At 47.7% G+C, this 11,492-nt stretch overlaps 1 protein-coding gene across 1 annotated transcript; it reads right to left on the minus strand.

Moving 5' to 3' along the window:
• Positions 1 to 524: 524 nt before the first annotated feature.
• Ahsg (alpha 2-HS glycoprotein) lies at positions 525 to 7,432 on the minus strand. The gene is made up of 7 exons (XM_052158659.1): positions 7,166 to 7,432; positions 4,825 to 4,935; positions 4,408 to 4,492; positions 3,931 to 4,094; positions 2,706 to 2,810; positions 1,709 to 1,792; positions 525 to 1,127 (listed from the first exon to the last, which is right to left on the minus strand). Exons 1-7 carry the CDS (start codon positions 7,376 to 7,378, stop codon positions 828 to 830), a joined length of 1,062 nt encoding a protein of 353 aa, XP_052014619.1. The 5' UTR covers positions 7,379 to 7,432; the 3' UTR covers positions 525 to 827.
• Positions 7,433 to 11,492: the final 4,060 nt, after the last annotated feature.

Genomic DNA, 11,492 nt, shown 5'->3' on the forward strand with positions numbered 1-11,492 from the left:
TCTGAAGTTTTTTTTTTTTTTTTTTTTTTTTTTTTTTTTTTTTTTTTTTTTTTTTTTGGCTTGCCAGGTTTCTGGGCTCAGGTTGTTGGCTTGCAAGGCAATCACCTTGTTGCCAGCCCCATCAAGAGGTGCTTTGGGCATGCATAATATGTAATGTCGGTGAAAGGGAGACTTCCCACCTCTCCTTCCCTGACTGCCGGGAAAAGCCAAAGTCTCTTTGTCTTTACAAAGCCTAGGCACTGGGCCCTCCCTTCACAATATTTCTGGTCCTCCATCTGTGGGCAGAATTGTTTTCTCCTCTCACATGAGCTTCAAGCACATCTCAGTCTTTCCTGACTGTTGCAGCCCAGCAGATGTTTTTCTCCTGCATCCCGTCTGTTTCTCTTCTCATGCAGATTTTGATAAAGTAACATTGGTGTGCTTGTTGGACAGACCACAGCATAGGGAGACCGGAAGGAGATAGACAGGATCATGATCACATTTTGGCTCAGAACTTTCTTATTTGAGAAAGCTCCTTTGGGCACTTTTATTTATGGTTAGAGCCAAAATTGGCAAGAGCACCTTTCAGAGTCGCGGTTGCAACTGTTTTGTATGAGGTCAGCAAGAAGACAGAGAGACGTTGGCAGTCACTTGTCACCCCACCAGTGCCAGTGTTGCTGCTGGCTTTATGCCTTTCAACAACTTTGACTATTACCTCTCTGCCCCTGTTCTCTGAGGAATGAAGAGACCTGGAATTCAAGCTGTGATGTGGTACCTGCTTTGTCAGTGGACAAGCTTCAGTGGTGGCTATGTCCTGTCTGCCAAAACATTACTTCATTGTGTCAAGCCTAGATATTGAAGTGTCTGACCCTCCCCGGGCACAAGGGGGGCACTGGACCAGCAGCGCCAGCAATGCTAGGCTGGCCCGCCTTAGGTGAGTGAAAAGCTTCTCCTGAGGCGGACTCCACAGAGACCACAGGAGAGAAGGCGTGGCGTAGGTCATGGTGAGTTCGGTGGTCTGGAAGTCCTAGAGGAACTGCCACGGGTCCTACCACCACAGATGCAGGTGGGGCAGCTGGTGGGGCAGCAGACACAGCTTGGTCCACGGTGGGAATGGGACCTGCTGTGTTGGCATTGGCTGGCTGGGGCTGTAGGGACACAGGTAGAGAGAGGACCATTTCAGTAGGTAAGATGGTTTCCCATGGCAGGAATCCCCATGAGTCTGGGTTACAGTCCCTTGCAGTAATGATGTTTAGTTGGGAAGAATCTAGCTAAGGAGAATGGGTAAGGTGCTAAGGATCACCACAGGAGAACAGTGGGTAACTGGCCCATGGAGCTCCAGTCACCTGCATTACCTCAGTCCCAGTAGATTTTCACAAACATAGTCCAGTTTACAAGGTCCCCGCCTATAGAGAACCTTCACTCTGCCACGTGTACTTGGGAACTGCTGGGCAAATCAGCCCACTTGGTCTCTGTAACTAGGAACAACGCTCTTGCCCTCCACAAATAACAAGGTGGCTCTGCCAACTACACACGGGGATTGTTTTACCCTGCAGCCACCAGAGCTTGGGAGGGAACCACGGCTGAGATACCCCCTCCCAGCTGATGGGTCCCCATACTGCAGTGTTCCAACCCACTTCTCGGCTTAGGGCAGGACAGGAGTGTCCCATTATCACCCATGGCAGAAGGGTTAAGGGGACACTGTTGTGAAGCACGCCTATGAAATTACCTGTCTTCGGAATACTTTGCAGGCCACGGAAACTGCTTCCCCACTAAGATGATGCCTGAAATTCGCCTTGCAGAAGCCATATTGCTGTTTCCAGAAAGACAGGGGTTATTTTAAATGATGCAAAATATGGATCTCCTGGGTGATTCAATAGTATATTGAAACAAAGAAATTTTTAATTTTTTTTAATTTACACTCTTTATAATTTCTGGGCAACCCCCCCCCCCACTATACACATACACACTTAAATCTACGCTATCACTTTCCTTTCTTTCTTTAAAAGACAGGTTTCTCCTGTGTAGCTCTGGCTGCCCTGGAACTCATGCTGCAGGCCAGGCCAGCCTTGAACTCAGAGATCCACCTGCCTCTGCCTCTCGAGTGCTGGGACTAAAGATGTGTGCCACCACTGTCCGACTAGCTATCGCTTTACTAACAAACCTTATATCTTATTTAATAAACCCATACTTTCTATTAACTAAAACTTCTGGATTTTGCTAATAAAACATATGGCATGCAATTCCACATATTAACAGTGAATATCTTATGGCCTAGCCCCAAAGAGCAAGTGGACATTTTAAAATATTAAAATTTGATTTTATTATTCTTAATTATGTATATGGGTCTGTCTCTGTCTGTCTGTCTGTCTATCCATCTATCTATCTATCAACCTATCTATCTCTGTCTCTCTGTCTCTGACTTTTACACAAGAGCACGCACTCGTGTAAAGACCAGAGGTGTCAGAGCTGGAGTGAAATGTGACCTGCCTGGCACAGGTGCTGGGGACTGACCTTGGCCCCTTTGCATGAACAGAGAAAGTATGTGCTCGCAACTGAGGAGTCATTTCTCCAGCTTCACAAGGGGACATTTTGCACTTTTTGTTTGTTTGTTTGTTTTTGTTTTTACTTTCTTTCTGCAGCCCCAAGATAGAAACCGAAAAAGGTACTTTGTTCGACAGCCAGGTTTGCCTGGTGTCAAGAGCCCCAGGGTCTGGCCCTCTCACCTTTTCTGCCAGCAGGTTGCATTTGTCTGGATCTGTCGCCGCCTCTTGAACAGTACAGTCAGTGGCAGCTACTACGAACTCCACAAGAGTAGACACTGGCATAGGCTGAGAATGAAAATGAGAGCACACATGGGAAAGATGGTCTGGAATGAGAGGGGCAAGAGGAGGTAGGACAGAGGGATGGAGGGAGGGAGAGAGAGGGGAGGGGAGGAGGAAGAGAGAGGAGAGGAGAGGGAGGGAGGGAGGGAGGGAGGGAGGGAGGGAGGGAGGGAGGGAGGGGCCATGGTCTGGCACAGTTTGAGAGTACACAGATCACATAGACTGTGTGACCCTGGGCAATTGGAAGGATTGTGTTCCGATGCTGGGCTACAGAGGTAGGATCTGAGTCTTCTCAAAGTATTGGCAAGAGTTCATTGTCCATCACCCAGGGCAGAGGTAAGTTTTCAGAGAGGAAGCAAGAAGCTAAGAGGCTAACTTTAGGCAGGCAGGGATGGGAACCCAACATCTCCTGGCCCTCAACCATTGGAACCCAGTGTTCTGGTCATTCCAGGCTGGAGCAGGGGAGGAGAAGAGATGCCCCCACTCTTGTTTCCTACATCAGGATTGAAATGGAAGTCATTCTACTTCCTCATTTGGCTTGAAGCCTTGCAAGCACAGAACCTGGTGTAGTATGGGATGGGAATTTTCCCAGGAGTTACAGAATCACCACCTATACAAATGTATTTGCAAGTACGTCTTGACTTCTTTCCATTGCCAGCTTCCTTTAACATTCCAAGTCTGTTGTACCCAAATAGTTACTTTGGTTATACAATTAGATGGTCCCCTCCCAACTTCAACATCTGGATTTGAGAGGCAGATTAGGAACCTTCCATTCTTTGCCCATTCCTTTGTTAGCACTGATTCCCAGACTGATGCAGATGTTACTGGTAGGGTGTAAACATGTGATGCCCAGTGATGTATTGTATCTGAACAGAGAGCCCTGCTATGAAGTGTTAAGCAAAGCCAGGAAGGCAGGTGTTGCCTGCCTCCTACTTGTGGCTGACCTATGTTGGAGTGGCTCAGTTTGGGATAGGATTGCTGAGAGTTTGGGGCTCCTCAAAGTCCTAGAACCCCCTGCCAGTCCTTCCAACCAATGTTCCCTTTTCTCCTGGTTATCACCCCCCACACACATTCCCCAAGGGCCACCAAAGTGCCCAAATCTACCAAAAGAGTATTAAGTTTTTACCACATTCTGAGCACGGGAAATCTCCACCAGTTTGAAATAGGTTCCATTTTTCTTTGCATGGAAGGCAGCCAGGGCGGCCTTGACGGCATGGTCTACGTTGGTGTCATTGAACGGGACCAGAAGTGGGCAGTGTGGGCAAAACTTACGCACGTCCTCTGCAGAGTCTGGGTGGAAAGATAACAGGGCTTTGACTGCAGGTCTCCAGTGTACTCCCCACAGCTTGCTCATTTAGAAAGGGATCCTCTGCTCCAGGGTAGCATAACTCTTTCTCTAAACCCTCAAGCAGCTGTATGAGGTGTCACCAAGTCACAGCCACGGGGACAACATTCATCCATAGGAATGGGCTTCTTCAAAAGATGGTGTTAGAATCTCAGGACCAGGAATCCTCACCAAGAAAGCGAGAACTATTTGAGTGCAAAACTATTCTGATTCCTTTCTCCTTTTACAAGATAAAAATAAACAGCATAATTTTCCGACCTGGCGTAGAATGACACTGGGCGTGCATCACCGTGAACTGGCCGTCTTGTTTCAGGATGTGGAAGTCACAGTCTCCCTCCACCGCCTGGGAAAGAAACCAATGGGGACACTCAGGAGCTGACATTCACTCTGGCTGCTCATTTGGGGAGCATCCTGGCAGGGCTGTGGGAGGTAACCTGCCCAAGGCCACCTTCACAGGTGTTATTGAAACATTATAATCTGCTCTCGTGGAGGGCTTCACGAAAAAAGCCCAAGCATAGTAAAAATCAGCCCTCAGGGAAGGCATCATCCCATAGCAGTTTTAGAAACTGTTCTCTGGCTAACCAAGATGGCTGCTGGGAGTTGGGTAAAGCCAAATTGCTCTTTGCTGAACTGTGGTGGCCAGGTACCGCCCACCCTCCATAAGGAAGCGCTCACATGCTCAGCCTGCTGCCTCACAGAACAGTTTGCTAGGGGGGTGGGGTCCAGAGCGTGGCAGGTGGTTTCCAGGGTGTCAATTTCCAACTCATACACCTCTCCGAAGGGCCGCTGTGGAGACAGAAGGAAGGAAGGAAGAGGTGAGCAAACGCTCCAAGATCCAAAGTGTGCCATCAAGTGTGAACACTAGCCCTGTGGTGGGGCTTGGGTGAGTGTGAGCTTCGGGAGGAGCAAGGAGAGGCCGGCCCGACCAGTCCCAACCCCTTGTGGCTCTGCAATGCAGCAGTGGTTCTTCTTTTTCTTTTGTTTTGTTTTAGTTATTGTCTTCCACTATAGATGGAGTGGGTGTGAAATGAGGAAGGGAGGTTGGCTATCCCAGCCATAGTCCTTATTCTGAGCTCTCTTTACAAAGAAAAAGTGCCTCTGAGGACTAGCTTTTATTTTGAACAGTTTATTATCTTTGCTGTCCTTCACTCTGCTCCATTCTTTCTTCTCTCTAGTTGCCCACTTCCCTCCCTTTCTTTGGGTTTTTATGTCCTTAAAGGTTTCTCTTGCTCGTCCTTTGACTCCTCCCTTTGACTCCTCTTTCCTTCCTGGGCTCTGGATGCACAGAGAGTCCTGTCTCCTGCTTCCTGCCTGTCTATTCTGAGACAGAAACTGCCATCACTAGGGTGGAAGCCTTCTGGGAAGCTTGCAGGACCCTGTGAGGAGTTCAGTGCTCTGTCTGTTTATGTATTCCCCTTTCACACCTTGAAATGCCCCAAAGTTGGAAAACTCTCAACCCAACTTAGCTCACTGGTCACTTTAACTCTCCGGAGACCTCAGAACTACTACGGGTAGATGCACTGGGTTTATGTGCAGGGATGTCCCAAATGACCCCCTGAAGACACAGGACTTCCCGATCCACTCGGGCATCCCACAGTGAGCAGCCCACCGACAGCAGTGCTTATTCACAGCTTCCCCTCCAGCATGTATACTAGGCAGGGAGGCAGCCATTATGTCTTTTCTGAACTGCTCTGGTTTCAAGCCAGCTGTCCCACTGTAAAACTGGTTGCCAGTCCTTCCTCTGAGCATCCTGATGTTTACCTTCTTTTCCTCCTAAATCCTAAGTCTCTAATGACACAAACGTGTTCTTCTCATCTTTATGTTAAGCTGAACCGTATGGAATTCCAACTTTGCATGTTAAAAGCAGACAAATAGTCAGGTGGCACATGCCTTTGATTCCAGCACTCAGGAGGCAGAGGCAGGTGGATCTCTGTGAGTTCGAGGCCAGCCTGGTCTACAGAGCAAGTTCCAGGACAGGTCCTCAAAGAGAAACCTTTCTGTCTGAAAGAAAGAAAGAAAGAAAGAAAGAAAGAAAGAAAGAAAGAAAGAAAGAAAGAAAGAAAGAAAGAAAGAAAGAAAGAAAGAAAGGAGGAAGGAAGGAAAGGAAGGAAGGAAGAAAGGAAGGAAGGAAAGAAGAAAGAAAGAAAGAAAGAAAGAAAGAAAGAAAGAAAGAAAGAAAGAAAGAAAGAAAGAAAGAAAGAAAGAAAGAAAGAAGGGAGGGAGGGAGGGAGGGAGGAAGGAAGGAAGAAAAGAAAGAAAGAAAGAAAGAAAGAAAGAAAGAAAGAAAGAAAGAAAGAAAGAAAGAAAGAAAGAAAGAAAGAAAGAAAGAAAGAAAGGGCAAAAGAAAGGAAGGGAGGGAGGGAGAGAGGAAGAGAAGAAGAGAGGAAGGAAGGAAGGAAGGGAGGAAGGAAGGAAGGAAGGAAGAGAGGAAGGGAGGGAGGGGAAGGGGAAGGAAGGGAGAGAGAGACAGACAGAGAGGGAGAGAGAGAGAGAGAGAGAAGAGCAAGCAAACAATGCAGACAAGTATTAGAGGTTTCATGGTTTCAATCCGTTAGCATATGATATCTGCTGTCCAAGGAAACATGTCTATCAGGCAGGTCTGGAATGAGGGAAGGGAGGGTTTAATGAAATGATAAGCATTAAAGGGATGTCACACATGAACACTGATCAAATGCCACTTTCCATTTTCATCAGAGATAAATAGAATCCAAGAAAGAGAAGTGATTTGCAAATTAGCAAAATAGCCCAAGGTCTCCCCAGCACATCCCGCCTCTGCCTGTGGTCTGTGAACTATGGAAAGAACCTCAGGGTCTTTTCCTCTTCCCATGGGAGCATCCTCTATGAGATGCATGGCTACAGTACTGATGTGGCCTCTCCTGTTCTCTCTTTCCCTTTCCTGCTTCTAGCAAGAGACTCTGCTGCAGTTTTATCTCCACTGGGAGATGCTAGCCTTTGGGGCCCTGAGTTAGATCCCCCACATAGATTCATTCAGCTTACTCATGGAAGGCTCACTTACCCGAGACCACACCTTGACTTTGTCAACCTGATTCAAGGTCTGCTTGTATCCCTGGAGAAGATGTTTATTGAGGTAGTCCACAGCCATAAGAGCTACTTGCTCTATTTCTGGGTCATCACAAGCCAATTCTCTAAAACCCAGTCCTGTATGGTGTGGAGCTGATTGGCAGCCCCAGAGCTGAGCAAAACAAAGGAGTAGGACCAGGGACTTCATGGCTGCTCCAAAGAGGCCCTGGAAGATGGGCAGATGTCAGGAGCAGCCCGGATAATCAGCTTGGGAAGCTAGACCAATAGAGCGGTAGAGGGCTTAATTTATCTGACAGAGCCTGCGGAAGGAATTGCGTAAAGGCGTGGGATGATTTTTGTTCTGGTTCCAACTAATCCTTGCAAACAGCAGCTCTGGAAAAGCAAATAAGTTAGGACATCATCTATCCCCAAGATATCTGCCAAAGTCAGTGCTGCTGTGGGGGAAGATATTCCAAAGTCTGCTTGGAACATGGCAATAACAACCGAGAACGGAGGTAGCTGAGGGACAGGACAGACATGGCCAGCACAGAGCACAGCTGCAGTGGCAGCAGGGGGTGGTGTCATCTACCAGAATATAAGCAAGCTAAGGTGACAGCATGCTCTGGATCAATCTTCTAATGCTGACGGTTGATCTCCCTTGAGAAGAATCCTAGAAGGAGAATAAAGTCCACACATGTAGCAAAAATACTGTGAGCCATAGGAGATGCCCAAGTCCTCAGTAAGAGGAATGGAAGGGAAAGGAAGGACTTATGGTGTTGAGGGGTGTGACAGGTGTCGCTGTATGACTTCCCTTTCCCCTCATCCTCATCCTTGCGACCTCACCACAGGCCCAGGAGGGAACAGCACAGACAGGCGCTGCTCTGTGTCTTCTGTGTGGCCGCTTGGCATCAGTAGTGCTCTGGTCCCAGCCAAGGCACAAGTGCGACACTGTGAAGTTCAGGTCTATGAGCCATTCGTTTGACACAGTTCTGGGCTGGACTCCAGCATTTCAGGTTGAGGTACTGCAAGGGCAAAAGGAACAAAGGTCTGTTCCACACTTGTTGCAACCTCAACAAGATGATAGTGTACCTGTGGGTTTTGACAGTGCAAGACATGACCTCCAGGGAGTGTGTGCAGGATAGTGACAGATTTCAGAAATACCATGTAAGAACCCAGAGCCAAGAAGTCTTTACATAGAGACCATACTTCAAATACTACGAAGTCATCAGCTCATTTGGGTAGTTTGTCCTGTGGTTTAACATTGCTTCAGAGTGGAAAAATACTTGTTTCAAAACAAAACAAAACAAAAACAAGGAAGGAGCCTTATATAGCTGTCTCCTGAAAGGGCCTGCCAGTGCCTGACAAATACAGACGTGGACGCTTTCAGTCAATCATTAGACTAAGCACAAGGTCCCCAGTGGAGGAGCTAGAGAAAGGACCGAAGGAGCTGAAGGAACTGTCAGCTTCATAGGCAGAACAACAATTTCAACCAACCAGAACCCCCAGAACTCCCAGGACTAAACCACCAACCAAGGAGTACACATGGAGGGACCCAGGGCTCCAGCTGCATAGGTAGTAGAGGATGGCCTTGTTGGACATCAAAGGGAAGAGAGGCCCTTGGTCCTGAGAAAGCTAGATGTCCCAGTATAGGGGAATGCCAGGATAAGGAAGCTGGAGTGGGTGGATTGGGGAGCAGGGGGAGGGAGGATGGGATGGGGGGTTAAGGGGGAGATTAGGAAAGGGGATACCATTTGAAATGTAAAGAAAGAAAATATCTAATAAAAAAGAGAAAGAGAAAACTTCTGAAGGAAAGCTTACTGGTATCAACTTTGTAGGAGATGATTTGGTTGTGGGTAGAGAGGGAGGGTGACAGGGCAGACACGGTGATGACAAGGGCTCATTTTGCATTTGCTTCTAGCAACATACACGCGTCCAGACCTGAATGAGAACTCCCAGTTCTCTTGGAGAGGGGCCATGACTCTTGGAGACACCTGGCTAGTCATTTAGCAGAGTCAAGTTTCTATTAACCGTGTGCCAATTTAAGGGCATGACATAAGAACTCTTTGGAAGAGCTAAGCTTTTCTTTGAAAATACTCAATTTGGACATTATTGAATATTTGGAAAGACAGGAGTGCTTTATAAGTTATAAGCTAAGGCACATAAACTACAACTTTACTCTCCACAGAGAGTAGGCAAAATTGAAATTTTTGTCTTGGAACCTTCTTTTGTAAATACCTAATCTATTCTCTTTCACATAACCCAATTCAGATACTTGGATTGAAACCCGTCCCACTAAGTAGAGTTTGTCCTCCATGGGGGTTAGAACAAGCCCCAAAATGAAAAGGGATAGTTTATGGAAGCGCCTCACTAGTCAAAGGTGGGAAGGTGTGTACACCTCCCCCTGTTTTGCAAGAACCTACTCCAGAATCATCTGCCAAGTAACCTGGATCACCCATCATTGCCTGACAGCTCTACCTAGAAACAGTGTGCTCTCTCCTCTTTGTCTCCACTTAGCCTACAGTATTACTGACAGCCCTTCCATCAGATCCAGGTTCCCAATCCCAGCCAGGAGAGCCTCTGAGGCTTTCTTTGACCTCCTTCTTCAAACCTGGGGAAATGGAGCTGCTCTGTCCATATGAGGAATGGGGAGCTTTGGAAAGGAGCTTTCCCAGTCATCTGCATGGGCACCCCTAAGGTAACAGTCCTCCAGCCAGCTGGCCAGCCACCACGTGAGAGCATCTATCTCCCAGTGCTACACCTGTCTGCCTGGGGAGAGATCTAAATTCTATTAAAATAAGGTTTTGCATAGAAACAACAACAACAAAAAAGACAAGATAGCAATGTAGGAAACAGGGCATTTAAGCTAGCGGTTGGCTGTCTCTCACCCAGTGGTGTGGTGAGAGGAGAGACAACAGTTGCTCTAAACCACACACCTCATTTTTCTGTAGCAAGTAGAAGTGTATAGTTATTTTTCCATTTAGCACTCTCCTGTGAATATTGCTTTGCATTAAAAAGGCTTAAAAACATGTTTGTCATGACTCTGGAATTCTGTGGTTCACCTCTGCTATTTCAGCGACTTCTGTGCCTTTTCCCTGAGCACTCAAGCCATGGTGGGGCATCAGTGCTCTGTAGTCACACGCATGTAATTCCACACAGTATGGAAAAGCTCGCTGAGGGGAGCAGGTTCCCAGTCTTGGGAACACAAGAAGATCGGCAGTGCGAATGGTGGCACAGACCTGAGGACAGAGGTTAGAAATGGCATCAGGGCCTTCTCCTGTGTCGCCAGGGAGCCTTTAGAGGAGGCAGTATGTTTGACTCATTCCAACAGAGTTTGATATTTAGACCAGGCCTGGGAACACAAGTCTATAAATCCTAATCCTAGCTACTAGGGAGTGCTGAAGCAAGAGGATCACAAATTCAAGATCAGCCTGGGCTAAGGTGTGAGTTAAATGCCAGCCTGGTCAGCTTCATCGTGATCCCTGGGAAAACAAAGGGAGGCTGGGCAGAGTTCAGTGATAGCACATTCACTTAGCATGCCCAGTTGCCAATGTCCTGGGTTCAGTCTCCAGTTGATAGAGCATCTGCTCAGCATGTCCAGTGACCAATGTCCTGGGTTCAGTCTCCAGTTGATAGAGCATCTGCTCAGCATGTCCAGTGACCAACGTCCTGGGTTCAGTCTCCAGTTGATAGAGCATCTGCTCAGCATGTCCAATGACCAATGTCCTGGGTTCAGTCTCCAGATGATACAGAGGGAGAGAGAGGGAGGAGGAGAGGAGCAGGGAAATGGGAAGAGGGGGAGAGGGAGTAGGAGGGAGAGAGGGAGGCACAGGAGAAGAGGACGGATGAATAGATGAGAATTCCGTATTTACAGCTGTGAACGTAACCCGGGACAAAAAAGATTAACCTAAGTTCTCAGACCAGTGTGTTCATAGGTCAGTTCTCTCTGTGGCCCTGCCAGGGGTGGGGTGTGGGTGTGGGTGTGGGCGTGGGTCAGCACAGAGGAGAGTGCTAGAAGTAGGTGAACTACTAAGTGAGGCAGCAGCAGGGGTGATGGTTAGGAACAGTTTCTCACAAACTGGACCATGTGAATGCATGACACATGAGTGCACACAAAGGCCAGAAGCCTGACTGGCTGCCTTGGTTGCCATGGGGAAGAAGAAGCCCCAGGGTTGGGTTAATCACAGGCCAGACTCTGCCCTTCATGTTTCCTAAAGGACCAGAGTCCCATGAAGGCAGATGTTTGGATTCTGATAGCCCACTCTTTCTTTACTCCCGTGCTCAAAAAACAAAACAAAACAAAACAAAAAACGTTTTGGGAGGGT

This window comes from Apodemus sylvaticus, chromosome 15 (assembly GCF_947179515.1).
Source record: "Apodemus sylvaticus chromosome 15, mApoSyl1.1, whole genome shotgun sequence".
Lineage (NCBI taxonomy): Eukaryota > Metazoa > Chordata > Mammalia > Rodentia > Muridae > Apodemus > Apodemus sylvaticus.

Coding starts and splice junctions, on each gene's coding strand:
- Ahsg (XM_052158659.1), bottom strand. CDS start 7,378: ATGAAGTCCCTGGTCCTACTCCTTTGTTTTGCTCAGCTCTGGGGCTGC. Junction 4,493..4,824: donor TGAGGCAGCAGGCTGAGCAT/GTGAGCGCTTCC, acceptor TTTCTTTCCCAG/GCGGTGGAGGGAGACTGTGA. Junction 1,793..2,705: donor GCAACCTGCTGGCAGAAAAG/GTGAGAGGGCCA, acceptor TTCTGGAAACAG/CAATATGGCTTCTGCAAGGC.